Below are 15,226 nucleotides of genomic sequence, written 5' to 3' on the forward strand. Positions count from 1 at the left end.
TTGTGTTAAGAGGGAACAGTCTACATGAGGTCTTATTGATTGAACTATTTCTTTTCATTACAATCGTCTACAAAATACGAAATAAACTTTACGTAGTGAGTCTTTTTCAAAAGTAAGCAGTTCTATAAACTATTACTGAAGATAAACGAATGAGAGCGTTATGATACGTTGATATGATGACAACAATTTTGTAATCCTGTCAGGTTAGAATCACAGTCGATCGTTTTTCAGCTGGCCAAGGTTACCGATGCGGCGACACTTGAATGCCCTTCCACACATGAATACAAATGCTGGTTAGGAAGAAATACAAATCGTCTGTCACTAAATATGTCCCCAATAAGAAGACGTCTACGTTTCAAATTGTTACAATAACGTCTGATATTAGTGAATGCTCAAGTTGAATAGAACTTCGTCGGATTCCACGAAGTCATCTCATGCCAGATTTAAGCAACTCTTACCAGGGCAATTTATCAATTATAGTGTCAATTGGACATTTCGGGATGAACATTTTCCGAATATCGATAGAAATGGATGGCTCCATTCCATTGTTGGTTAGGTAAGTGATTTAAGGCCTCGGATCGATTATTAATTGTTACTGCAGAGAGATGCGAATGATACAAGATGCAAAAATACATATACTATCATGCCAAAAGTGTTATATTTTGCAGTCGTTTCTGGATTCCGAGTTCACCGATGCAATGTTGAAGTGATCTCATATATAGTGTAATGTATATTACCGCTCTAATCAACAACACAAACTTTCCTTTAAAGGTGTACAAACAACATTTTTCATGGGGTAAATCGATTTCGACCGACGAGTTTTCTTGACCGACTACCGTGACTACCCCTAGCATTGCATTTTTATAAACATTTAAGTCATATATTCAACGTCATTTATTTACTTAATTATAAAAGTAATTTTTACACAACTTACTTTAATATTAAATTACATAAACACATGTATGACTACAAGGTCAACGATTTCGGGCTAATTCGGGCAGATTGTAAATAAATATTCTAGACACCATTTTCTCTCCACCTGGGATATATTATTATGTCGTGACAAGTAAAGTACAACCATTAATAGGCCAACACAATATCATACGATTGAAAAGAGATATAACTGCCATACTAAACTAGTAAATCTTGGTTAAAGTGTAATTATATGATTATAACAAAACATCCACCACTAAAAAACTTAAACTTCTCCCAAACGAAACATAGTAAATGTACTGTATGGGTTAAGAGGAAGATTAAATATTTACAAATACACATCAGTTATATGTAGCCGTGAATTGAGTAAAATGACTTGTAATCAATCATCACGATATTCAATGAACAGTATTTGGTTAGGCTATTTGGTTAGGCTATATCGCATACCAAGACAGTGCTGTATTGGCAGCAGTTACTATAATGTTCTATCTTGCAACCGGGCATATCTTTGAATTTTCTACATACAACTTACGTAAATAGGTGTTTTTATATGATTTTAACTTTGTTAATGTAATGTACATGTCACCCCAGAGGATCCCTTTAAGGAATGACTAGATCTTTCTTTACAGACCAATGGATTAACAATAATAGTTTTGTCTCAATTGAGGAGATGATCTAATCACTTCATTCGAACTTAAATGACTTTTTCATTTATCCATCAATGACGCGTGAATATTGTATAAGCAATCTCTTGCAGTCAAGATATAGCGTGTTCAAAATATAAATAAACATCGTACGTGTATTGCTTAAGATAATTTCAAGTCAGTTAGTATATGTAAGTTATATACAGATACACGATATGAGACTCAATAAACACATCCAGCTGAGATGATTGCAGCTTGGAATCTTTTGAGCATAACTTTACTAGAGTATATAGGTTAACAATGGCATTGTTATTACGATGACTCACGAATCATTTTGCCTATGGCAAGCCGAAAGATGATCAAGACTTGAGTAAAAACTTCAGGCTGATTATCTGCCATTTGAGAATGTTTGCCAATGAAAACTATTCCATATTGTCACCTCATATCATGCTTCAAGGAATTCGTATCGGCAATATGAATAGTTCCAAACCTCCATATGATAAAACACGATAATTCTGCTCAAACTGACAGTTCTAGCGCTTTAAGCGTCACACCTCATAGCAAACTAACGTCCGAACTTAGCAGAGAATAATATAGTGGGATGTTATGAACATGTTCGTTGAATAAAGCACATCATTTCAAATACTATTAATTAGCAAATCGCTCCAAACAGCCAATAACATTTAAAGACAAGATATTTTCCAAGCAAGCAATGTATAAGTGATATAAAAAAACGACTTTAAAAAAATAACATTTGATACCACGAACCAGCGAATGAAACGTTGATCTAACAAAGTTCCTCCTGTCCAACTAATTATGTTTTGTTTTACCATGATCATGAACGATCATTGCAAAGAATGAATCAAACCAGTTCAATAAGAATTATGAATTTGTATTATTTATAAGTTAGTACATTATAACAACTATATACTTCTATTGTTCGAAATTAACAGATGTTGAAGGACATGGAACTTTGTTGCGCAACGTCGATGACAAATACAAATGTTAGCAACCGGTAACCAAGACGGTAGACAGAATAAATGGATTAAATTCTATAACTGAAATTTCGCAGAGTATAAGCAAAAGGATACCAAAATATATTGTCTTAATTCACATTAACGACATGTTGATTGTTCGCTGCATAGTTGTAAGATGGTGGTACACCTTGGATGTTTGAAGTATATGGTGTTGCCTGACCATTGGTTGTGATCACTGCAGGGTACGGGGTCTGGGAATTGAATGGCTGATATGGTACCTGGGTGGGTTGGTGTGTAATCTAGAAATTAAAATTTGATGGGTACCAGATATCAGACGGAGTAAACTTATACATGAACATCATATCATATCATTAATCATATCATATCATATCATATCATATTGTATCACTGTATTACTATATTATTAAATCCTGTACTAAAAACGATTCGCGTTCTTGTGTAGGAATTCTAACATCATGTCATGTTGCATATTTATAACTACATTATATAAACATATTTGGAATTTCGTTGTTTTAGTGCAAATAGAATATAATACTGGACCTTTCTGTTAAATAATGACATATTAGCTGCACCATAAAACATGATAGTAATTGCTATTCAAGCTATGTGGTGTTCAGTTTGAAACTTAAACCGGTACTGGGTATCCATTTCATTGAAATGGTGGAGCGGAATTTGAAAACGAGCACTTCTCACAAAAGGAGCATTATTTCACCAAACGTAGCGCCATCATTCACAAAGAAAGTTGTGCTCAAAATCCCCCCCCCCCCCACGTTGCAGGAAATAAATAATAATATACAGTAAGAGCATTGAATAACGTAGCACACGAAATTTCAGAGGAAAGATTGAGAAGGGTCGCTTAGCTTACTTCAACCTGAAAAGAGCGCCTTAATGATATTTCCTGTTTTAGTTATTTTTTTTTCATGGTACTGAAAGGGAGGGGCGATATCTCCCACTGCTCCCCTGGCTACGTCCCTGGCAGACGTCTAACTAAGACGTCTGCATTTCACAACGTTATTGTACTTTGGTAGTAGATGTTGTTATTTCTTGAGATATCAGGTAAATAAAGGTTTGTCAAATTATCACCATAACGTTCTGAGCAATGTACTGTTGTACAACATTGTCAACAAATCTAAGGAAACTATGACCACACCTACCATTTGCTGAGGCTGATTGTTACTTCCAGGACAAACTGCAACACAGGTGAAGCTTGCTCCGATGATGGCAGCCAGTGATTGGAAGGCACAGGTTACAGTCAATAAGATGTAAAACGCCAAATGAATGTTCGCCTGGTGCACGTTCCAATCACCGTAGTGGTAGAACTGTTAACAAATACGTCATGATTACATCATAGAACATGAACTTTACATTTCTTTTACTACATTGTAAGTTCTTTATTTGCCCAGAATAATGGCACGTTTGGATTTTTTTCTTAGCCTCCGATGTTTGTTTTTTATCAACGTACTTCTGTGGTTAAATGGTTTGTATACAAGCAACAACAAAGAAGAAGAGAATGTTTTTTATTACCATGTGGATTTCTTTCAATAGTAAATTAGAAAAATTAATTAAGCGGTGATTTAACGTCTGTTCTTTAGCTAAATCGGCTTTTTTGGAAACGGTTAAGAATGACAATGATGACGTAGTATTCCGTTAGTAATAAATGAGGTCACGTGGAGAAAATGTGGTTTGCTGTTAATGACTGCAGGTCAAGTAACAGTTGCAACAAATTATTGCTCAACGCTATGGGATACGAATTTTGATTCATATATTTAGTTCACACTACATCTTAACGTTGGTAATACTTACGTCGTTCTTCATTAAACCTACGCACTTTGCCGCAACTGCTGAACTGATGAGGCCGCCACCACCAATGACTGACGCAATGATGGCCAAAATCATGTAAACAATGACCTGCAATAATAAGAACAATTCGCAACAGGGATTTTCTTTAAAATCGGGGTAACCATGTGAAGCCAATTCTCATTTAGAGAGCTTTTTTTACGCAGAACAAAACTGGATTTTTTAGACGTAAACTTGTACATTTTGATGCACATGTATGAATATGTATGTGATTAGGTCTACAGGGAAGGTAGTGCTAATAACTGTTTTTTATTTAGGAATTTGGTGTGATCCGTATGTGAATCGTAAGAACAACAATGTAGGCAACAAAGTAGAGTTAATGTAACACGACACAACATTGAACCGTTATGTTCCTCGATCTCAAATAAACGAATATGAGATATCAAGTTTCGTAGTTTCCACCTTTTACAAGATTGCAACTTGTGGTACCTAGTTTTATCTACCTCGACAGAAGGTAGGACTGAAGACAATAATTCCGATCTACGGATTTATTATACGCAGCTTCCATATGGACTAGACCTTTCCCTTGCGAATTCTTGGTATAGGGTCACAACTCAAATTGTGGTAAAACTGTTTAATGCTTATATTATTCATGTGTCATAGTATCATTAATGAATTTGTTACATATTTTTACTTAACAAAAACGATGTCCCTCACCCTTGCTTCAGAACAAGTAGCGAATATAATCTACAAGACGAACCAAGCAGAGGCTAACATATATTTAAGTAGAACTGTATATCGGGATATATTTGTAGGTTGGAAGAAGATTCCTCCTTATGATAACCATATTTCATTTTTGGTCAGATTCCCTGAAACTAAAAACTCATCATGTAATATAGTCACATATAAACAGCGTTGTATTGTTGATCTGTCACAATTAACTCACTCCGAAATGTATCGGCAGGAAGCAAAATGGGATAAACGTTTATCATATTTTCTATGTCATAAGACGATACTAATCATTTCTGATATGATCGTTTAGGATTTCATTTAAGAACAAAAGTGCAGAATTGTGTTATATATACTTTTGTTGATTTGTTTATCCCGTCAAATATAATTCTTTAAACAGGAGACGTTGTAAATATATTACAATGTAAGGACATGTCTTATCATATTTATAATCATAATCATAATCATTTTATCCCAGACGGGAGCTTACCATGCACTTGTGTCGCATGCTCGCTATTCCAAAACTTCCTGTGACAATGGCAAACTATGAAAAGAAAAAACAGCGGTTTATACCACATGGATTTTAAATGTCATGGCTTTCGGATCATTTGTAGTCAAGTATAATCGTAGTTGTTCGTTTAACTTAAAACGAGATCATACCAAACGGTATCATGGTTACAGCTTAAACTTTATCTGCTATTGGTACAAAATGTATCGAGGTATGTCATTGTAATAATGCTTTAATATATTTAGTGCTGTTTTGACTACAAATGATCAGAAAGCCATTGCAGGAGACGTTACAGTGCAAACGCAACTAGCTGATGCAGTAACGAATCTTTTGCAACCTTTTTTTAACTTATTTAAGACTAGACCCTTTTGTTGGAAGGTAAAACGATTTCTCCCTACCCCCCCCTCCCCCACCTCCACTCTCTGATGCACTAAGGATTAACCAAACGTTTCTTAGCTCTTCTATGAATGAAGGTCGTGAATCCCCAAAATGATGATGAACCATTTATTAATTAGAAAAACATGACATAGTTCCAAGCAAGACTTACCACGCCACCCCAGATCCCCCAACCAATATTTTCGACTCTACAGTAGTAATAATCCTGTGGTACCGCTAAGAGAACAATGGCCAAGAGTATTTCGAAAACCCCCATCACAATAATGACACCTCCGGTAATGACTCGTCCTGTCGATCCTTTCAGTGATGAGTAATTATACTGCTGTTGATTCTGGCCCGATGATGAATTTTGCTGAAATTGTGGTTGAGGTTGAGCCATCTCGAGTTAAAGGTTTGTGCTAGGCGTATTTATTGGTAATGTGTTTATCTGTTAAAAGTAATCGTGGCAACAGTTATATAACAGTATATCACCGTATATTATGCCGTGTTCTCTTTCTTTATTTCTTTATGAACTATTCAACTATTCATAAGCACTCGCTACAATGACAATTACTTTAACTCCAGTACTCATAGTTCATATCAACTTCTATATCGACGATTCACGGTAATTCTTGGTGAGACATGAAATTCAAGGAAGCTTGGAGTCTGCATATAACTTTAACAGTGGGAGCTTTACCAGTGATAGATTACGTGTTAATGCGAATATCTATACATGGAATTGTATGTTGTGACGCCATCTCCCAAAATACTACACAAATTGAATATACTAGCATTAAATAAATTATATTAGTAAAGACGCTCCTCCCTCCTAACATAGTCATGGTCTTCCCAGATAACATCATGCTAGCGGTCCACCGGCGGCCCGCCAGCTGCACCACTGGCGGTCCACCGGCGGGGAAAGCCGGCGGAACGCCAGAGATTTGGCCGGCTTTAATCCGGCGGTCCGCCGGCGACTACGCCAGAAGACCGCCGGAGAAACGCCAGCGTACCGCCGGCGTACCGCCAGTGTTTCACAAGCAGACCGCCGAAGAAACGCCGGCGTACCGCCGGTGTACCGCCAGTGATCCACCAGTAGACCGCCAGAGAAACGCCAGCGTACCGCCGAAGAAACGCCAGCGTTCCGCCGGTGTACCGCCAGTGTTCCACCGGCAGACCGCCGAAGAAACTCCAGCGTACCGCCGGTGTTCCACCAGTAGACCGCCAAAGAAACGCCAGCGTACCGCTGGTGTACCGTCAGTGTTCCACCAGCAGACCGCCGAAGAAACGCCAGTTTTCCGCCGGTGTACTACCAGCAGACCGCCGGAGAAACGCAAGCTTACCACCGGAGTACCGCTGAATTTCTGTCAGAGAGAGCCACTGGCTATCCACTAGCTAATATCCAGTGTTCTGGCGACCTGCTAGCCCAAATCTGGTATTTCGCCAGCAACCCGCTAGGCAGAGATATTCACATGAATTGCTAACCAAATATCTGTGTTCCGGTAGAAAACTGTCCGTCAAATATCGGGTTTTGTCCCAGCACATTGTCAAGGGAATGCTAGCAAGAGTGCCAGCTTGTTTGGGGTGTACTACTAGAACAGAGCTATTGGTCTACCTGCAGATTTTACTGAATTACACATGCGGTTACATATGAAGAAATAATGACTAACACAGTGAAATTAGTTGCTATCATTTTATTACGCCTATAAATTACAAAGCGAGAAAATGAGTTCCAGCGTTAAATATTGCAACAGCACTAAAGAAATTCACTCGTCAACTATTTGTGGTGAAGTCCGAGATTTTCGCCCTCCCTCACAATCAGATGCATCCTTCAGAAATCTAACCACCGCCGCCTGAATATCAGATGAAGTCGATTGAGCAGTTCCTCCGTACAGCTTCTGTTAATACAAAACACATTACACAAAACATTACATAAAAGATTGCATTCTACACAAGCAGTAAAATGAAGCCAATAATGGGTTACCCGATACTCATAGCTAGGACAGTTACTACTGTTCATGTTCCACAACCATGCATCAGTTACTACTGTAACTGCTCGTAACACATGTGTTACAGGTGGCAAGTTTTTTGTAAATGCAAATTTAAAAAAAATAAATAAATAATTATAAAATTTAATATACTAAAAATTTTATTTTTAAATTACTGCAAATTTTCACCTATCTGACTCTTAGTTCAACGTGTCACATCTTTTTGATAATTACTGTGCCAACTGTAACACTAGCTATGAGTATCGGCTGGGGTCTCACATTATGATCACAATTGGTTAAACTACATTATTCACATTTTCACACATTTACCATTTTTTCAGTGATATACGAAATATTTCCTTTGCATTTGACAGTCACCTTCTTTCATTTTATACTGAACACATGCATTACTGTTGCAAATCCAGGTCCCATCAATTGGGAAAGAAAGTGACAATGGACTGGTCAATAAAATCATATGGTGAATTAACTTTAAAATCAATGCTGAATGCTGCTTTTCAACTGCATCTGAAACAACACATCTTACATCAAAATATATTTGTAGTAACTTATTTAAATGACCAGAATTCAATGTATATTAAAGCAAGAATTCTCGTTGATGGGGTTTTGCATTGAAAAGCTGGCCGATCCATGAGTCAAATGCACAACCCCCTCCCCACAACTCAAGGTTCTCTTCACTGCTGCTGAAAACAAAAATGACACATATAAACTCACTTTCATACATGCAGCTTCGCAAAGGCTGTTTTCCCAGTGGTACATGTCCAGTTCAGTGTGGTAGCAACTGCATTTGCCAATAAATCACCCATGATTCTTTTAACGCACTCCTTCAACGTGTTGCCACCAAGAATTGATAGTCTTCTCTTCTTGAAACAACAAAAAGAAAGAAAAGTTAATCAGAAACCATTCAATAATTATTATACAAACAGAAATATTCAAGTAATTCTATTTCATCCAAACTTTGGCATCTTTTGCTAATTTCTTATCAATATTTTAAGAGGAACTAGCAATGCAGTGCTGCAATGTTCCTTTCTGGGTCCAGTCAAAAACAAGATTGATTTAACAGCCCACTTTTGTAGAATGCACCGCAATGTAAAATCATTTCTGGCCAAACTCTTGTTACCTAAATGCTTTCATGTCTGTTACTACCTTAGAGTTTTAATTTTCTCCCAGGAAAAGGAAATTAGCCCCTCAGGAAATATTTTATTTTGTACAGACCACTGACACAATAAAACCTGACTTGGCTTCAAATTTATAATGATAAACTAACATTACACTCTGGAAAACTGTTTTCTGATTACTTTCCTTACACTTTTAAACTGACTTACCAAATATCTTTCCAAAGCCTTGTTTGTTTTAATAGAGTCATCCAGGTTATTAAATTCCTCCAAAGATCCCACAGGAATAGTAAAGCGCTGGCTTCTAACTTAGTTCCTGAAATCCTGATCTGGAAAAATTGATAAATTGTGATTTAATCTGCTGACTCCATCTTCCTCAAAAAACAACAACAGCAGCATACTTTGGTGTTTCCATACTTCAAATTAAAGTTAACAGTAAATAAGTTCACAACAACATATTGTGCAGGAGAGGAATGGCTATCTGTCACTCCTTTATATACTTAGAATCCTTTCACTCTTAACTTCAACTGTGTCATCATGCAGCTCAAAGTTGTTATCATTATTGCATGTTTCTTGTAAAACAGTGTTGACATGCCCATCAACCTCATTTTGTATTTTCCTTGTTTAGTTCGCCAGGGATTTCACATGAGTCATTTTTTCCGTTAATCTACTGCAAAATAAGAACCAAAAACAATAATCTAGAGCTCTTCATTCTGTATCCATTACTAACAATGGGCATTAACCCTTGGATTAATTTTTTTTTTTGGGGGGGGGGGGAGAACTATTATATAAGGTCAAATTTACATCATCAAATACAGACAAATCATGTTATTCGTTACTCCTGTCTGCAGAGCTTTTTAAACAGAATAACATACCCTCCTGCTTGCCGAAAGTTGTATCTACTTTCATTGCCATTTAATTCATCTGGGAATACAATAGAGGGGCAAATTGAACCTAAACTACCTCTACTAACTATGCTTTCAATGATTTATTGCCAAGGAATTTAAACAGTTCTCCCCCGCAGCACTTTAAACTTTGAACCCTTTAAAGTAACTTTCCATAGAGTTAAATAGTGGCACGCAGTACAGACATAGCACAGAGGCAGTTCAGCTATTGGGCAAATATACTTTACTTTAACTGAGGATCACTTCAATGTAGGCAGTTATTTTCTTGGAAATCATGTGCAGAATGATTCACCAGAAACTGAGCACATGGAATAGACCCAATGCAAATATTTCAAATTGACAGTAGCTAAGACAAAAAGCAACAAAAAGAGATAAGGCAGCCACAATTTTTTTAGAAGCCTAGAGGCTAGATATGAAATATTTTTCATTATCGTGTTGGTTGGTATCACCAAGAGCGTAGGAACCGGGGGGGATGGGGGCGCCAGCCCCCCAGTGAAAAATGTGGAGGGGCGGAAGTATCATTACGCCCTCCCCCCCCCCCTGGCTTCGCAAGTCAGAAAACCCCTTTTTCATTCCCAAATGAGAAAAAAATCTCACTTGGAGCACCAAATTGCATCTAAGGCCAGGTGACAATACAAAATTAAGTTTACAAAATTGAGTGGGTGTTGAAGTGTACCATATTGCACCCTCCCCCCAGGCCGGCCATCAGTCTTCAGCCCCCCACTCAAAAGTACCTTCCTACGCTACTGGGTATCACTATACTCCACAGGAGTACTCATAAACTATGATGACGATGACCTATTGTTCTCCAAAATGCTTAATTTGTCACAAAAACTTTGAAGCCTAAGCACTAAACATGAAATCCAAAAAGATTTAACCACCAACCCATTCCTGATATTTAAAAACAACCATACTTATATTATTATTAATAAGGTTTTAACATTGAGTCTTTACCTTCTTAACTAGCCTAGGCCTAGGCCTAGCTATAAACAAATAAAACAGCACATTATTTCTTAAAAGTTATGGATGACCATGATTTTTCAATACTGTAACATACCAAATGATTTAAAACTAGGCCTAGGCCCCTAGTACTAGTGTACTACCACTACTAGTAGTAACTAGTAGTAGTACTGTACTACTAGTAAAGTAATATATATTTCAGAATATGATATTTAAAATTAGGAGGAAGCCTTCCATAGTCATCTAGTAATATTAACAGTATTAACCTTCTGCAGATAACAGTTTTCTTCTAATACAGTCAGCAAACAAATGTTTCGGCATAACATTGCATAACCTAGCTATTATACAAACAACGGTCATTAGTTTACCTTTATGTGTGATCGTTATTGCTCAGCCTAACACAATTAACACCTACAAATGTAGGCTAGGTGTAATTCATACACCGCGAAAGGCTTCTCATTAAGCGATACATTCTAGCCTAACGCTAGATTACGTCTAAGTTTATTTAAAAAATAGTCACTTCAAATACTTGCGAAATCAAATGTACAACTGTCAACCCTTAGTAAGAAAAAACAGGTACATACCTCTTAAGCAAATTTGTATCTGCAGACTGCAAGTACTTTCAAAACAATTGATCAGGATATCCAACATCGAAAGAGTTGTAACGGATTACGAAAGCGACCGCTTTTCAAACTAGCTGCTATATCTGAGGACACTGAGCATTGCGGTTTAGCGATTGGATGCCAGTTATACTAGGCTCGTTCGATCAGTGAAAAATGTTTTCTGAACTGTTTTCTCTCAACTACGCTAAATTGTTGATTAATAAATACTTCTTGGGATAGTTGAAATTAATTAAAGTATTTGAATATCGCTTATAACGTTATTGCTAATATTTATTTCAGAATTTGAATTTGTTGAAAATATTATTTTGTAAGTGTTCCTGTGGTTAAGGGTATTACCCGCCCATTTTGCCCAAATGCTTGCCAAGATTTCTTCATGTGGTATCCGTCAGACTCGTTCGATCAGTATTTTTTTCCCCTTCAAATATTATGTAGTGTATGATAATATATATAACATTGGATGGTAAGCAACATTTAACTACTTTGAGTTAGCTCAATCTTTAATTACCTTATAGTTATTGGCGAATATAGGTTTTAGGAAAATATTATTCTGTTAATTGTGCCAGTTTGGTAAGGTAACTTCCCGCCAATTCTGCACAAAAGCTATCCAATATTTCCTCCGGCGGTACTGCTGTCGGCATTCCGCTGGACTTACAAGCCAGCTGTAATATCTATCGGTCCGTTAGCGGACCACCAGCCGTTGCCTAATAACGTATAAGCCCATGCAGCCGCACCTAAACCTGGCCTATAATACTACACAAAATCCAAGTATTCTTAATTTTTCTCTCCACAGGAACAAATATATACAAAAAGCACGGGTAAAATAGTTTAATAGAAACTCATCTTTAACTAAACTTTCACATAGAGACTTAAAATTTTGGACAGACCCGATGGTCAATGTGTATGTGAACTTGTGTAAATTGCTGAGTGACTTTCATAACATAATATTTGTGGGAAATTTTCTACGGCGTTACGCTGTCGGTCTGCTGTCGGAATTCTGCTAGGTTTTTCCAAGCAACAATGTCTATCGGTCCGTTGGCGGACCTCCAGCGTGAAACCACCGGCTTGTTTACGACGTTGATACGCTGTTGGTCCGCTGTCGGCAATACGCTGGGTTTTTTCTAAGCAGCAATGTCTATCGGTCCGTTGGCGGACCTCCAGCGTGTAACCGCCGGCTTTTTAACGACGTCGATACGCTGTTGGTCCGCTGTCGGCAATACGCTGGGTTTTTCCAAGCAGCAATGTCTATCGGTCCGTTGGCGGACCTCCAGCGTGTAACCGCCGGCTTTTTTACGACGTCGATACGCTGTTGGTCCGCTGTCGGCAATACGCTGGGTTTTTCCAAGCAGCAATGTCTATCGGTCCGTTGGCGGACCTCCAGCGTTTTACCGCCAGCGTTTTTACGCCAGCGGACCGCCAGTGTGATGCGTACTGGGTTATTTCACGTTCAGAGTCTCTCACTAATTACAGCGACTTTACTTTACTATGTGCGCCTAGTTCTGTTATCGCAAAACAGGATCCATCCAACAACACAATATACATTAACTTAAATTGCCGGAGGGAGGAATTAAAATAAGCTAAAGTTACTTGCCAATGGAGAATGACTTAAAGTCCACGAAATTTCATGTTCTCCTTCTACTCACAACGCTCTTAATTGGTCAAAGCGAATGCAATCGCTTTGGGCAAACGGTGTACGACATATATTTTGGAAGCTTCACAACAAGTTTATATGCTTTCTTGTGCAAAATACAAGTCTTACCAATAATGATCTCGTAAGCAGGCCTACACACAATCACACAGAGCAACTCCGATGAAAACCTGTATGCTCACCAGTTATGGCAGCTGAATTAATCACTTACCATTATACTTTAAAACAAACGTAACTTATTAAAATCCTAGCATAGTTAAACGTAGGTAGAAAGTAGAAAGCGACATGATACTTACCTATGAAGACAGGAAAAATAAACCTGGAGATTGACAGAAATATCTTTCTACTACACTGAGAACAAACCGTTATGTAGTACTTGATTTGCTAAATAATAACTATAGAACATTGAACGTCGAACGCAATGAACGAAGCTATCTTAACCGTGACGTCAAAAGCACAATGAATCCCGTGCGTATGGTTGTATCATGTGACCTTTAGCTTCTTTACATTTTGGTCGTAAAGTTTAAGCTACATATGCAGTTTTATTACGATACTACTCAACATATCTTACCAAGTTCACAGTCTATGAATTTCCTTTGAAAACTCAGTACTCATATACTATATATATATATAAATATATCATGGCTATTTACTTTTCGTTTGGCAGTTTGGTCAACACGCGTTTGCATAATATTTAGATTAGATTTAACTACACGCTACACGAATTTTCGGACGCACTGGTCCTTCGTCAGGTGTAAAAAGAGTGTTTGAAATCCCTTTAAGGACCAATTCGACTTCCTTTGAAGGAAGTCGAATTGATCCTGTAAGTACATTCACACTGTCATGGTCTCAATAGGTATATGGCTTTTCTTTCCGGGTTCAAGCACTTTGAGCAGTCTGGGGGAGGGGGGGGGGTTACGGTAGACTAACGTGATTGAAAATAAGTATAAGTGGCATAATAAATGAGTAATCCCTAGAGTGTAATCATGCATTAATTAAAAAGCTATACGCGAAATTTAAATTATATTATAACCATACTGCAGCACTACGGTACTTTCCAATATCTCGAGATGTCTACACTGTGCATGAAATTATCCAAACACAGACTATTTTATAGGCATTTCTGTTATAAAACTTGTCCCACGATGAGTTTTCTTAATAATGACACATTGTCCATGTGCCTTCAGCACCAGTATATATGAAGACGGAACAAAAGGAACGTTCCTAAGGTACTGTCATCGAAACCGCCATTTCTGTAAAACGGACTTAGCCCCAAAATAGGTCTCTGACTCATGTCGAAAATGAGTGTTTATCGAGTCATATTACAATCCTGGATGGAACACCACAACTTCCCATGTCCTAATTAGCCTTTTACCTTCAGTCCTGAGTATAGTTCGATTAGCTCGGGGAAATTATATCGGACGAACATTGAGCTTCCCCGAAACATAACACATATACTGTACAGCTCTTTAAGTATACAAAATATACACTGAGAAAGAGCAAGGAAGAGACGCACTAATAAACACTACAGGTAAAATGGGAGTTTAAAAAAACCAGGATTTGGCTTCCATGGCTAGTGAGCCATTTGTAAACAAGTCGAGTGGGCATATTATACTACCTTTTGAATTTCTTTGACTTCTTCACTTCTTTGCAAACAGTGAACAACGAACAAAGTCCAGTACAGCATAAAACGGTTAATGCTCAACAGACTCATCAAACATATCATTTTCAAAAGACATTTCGTATATAATAAAACGGTGAAGTACTATCAAAATAAGCCATGGTAACCGAGGTCAAAGATCACGTGGTTAAAAGGTCAAATGAAATTTTAGCCCAATTTGGTGTCACAAAAATCGTAAAAACTTGGTGGGAACGTCCCCGGGATGAACCCTTGTGTCGCTCAGGCACATCGAACCAAATGACAGAGATCGAAGGTGAAATTTAATGCAGATCGAGTGTTGCTTCAACTCCAAGGAGAAACATTTAAGAGA

At 37.7% G+C, this 15,226-nt stretch overlaps 1 protein-coding gene across 1 annotated transcript; it reads right to left on the bottom strand.

The window, feature by feature from the left end:
* Nucleotides 1–13,691, bottom strand: LOC139970255 (uncharacterized). The gene is made up of 6 exons (XM_071975925.1): nt 13,532–13,691; nt 6,157–6,432; nt 5,592–5,645; nt 4,379–4,483; nt 3,730–3,894; nt 1–2,853 (listed from the first exon to the last, which is right to left on the bottom strand). Exons 2-6 carry the CDS (start codon nt 6,382–6,384, stop codon nt 2,683–2,685), a joined length of 723 nt encoding a protein of 240 aa, XP_071832026.1. The 5' UTR covers nt 6,385–6,432; nt 13,532–13,691; the 3' UTR covers nt 1–2,682.
* Nucleotides 13,692–15,226: the final 1,535 nt, after the last annotated feature.

This window comes from Apostichopus japonicus, chromosome 7 (assembly GCF_037975245.1).
Source record: "Apostichopus japonicus isolate 1M-3 chromosome 7, ASM3797524v1, whole genome shotgun sequence".
Classification (NCBI taxonomy): domain Eukaryota; kingdom Metazoa; phylum Echinodermata; class Holothuroidea; order Aspidochirotida; family Stichopodidae; genus Apostichopus; species Apostichopus japonicus.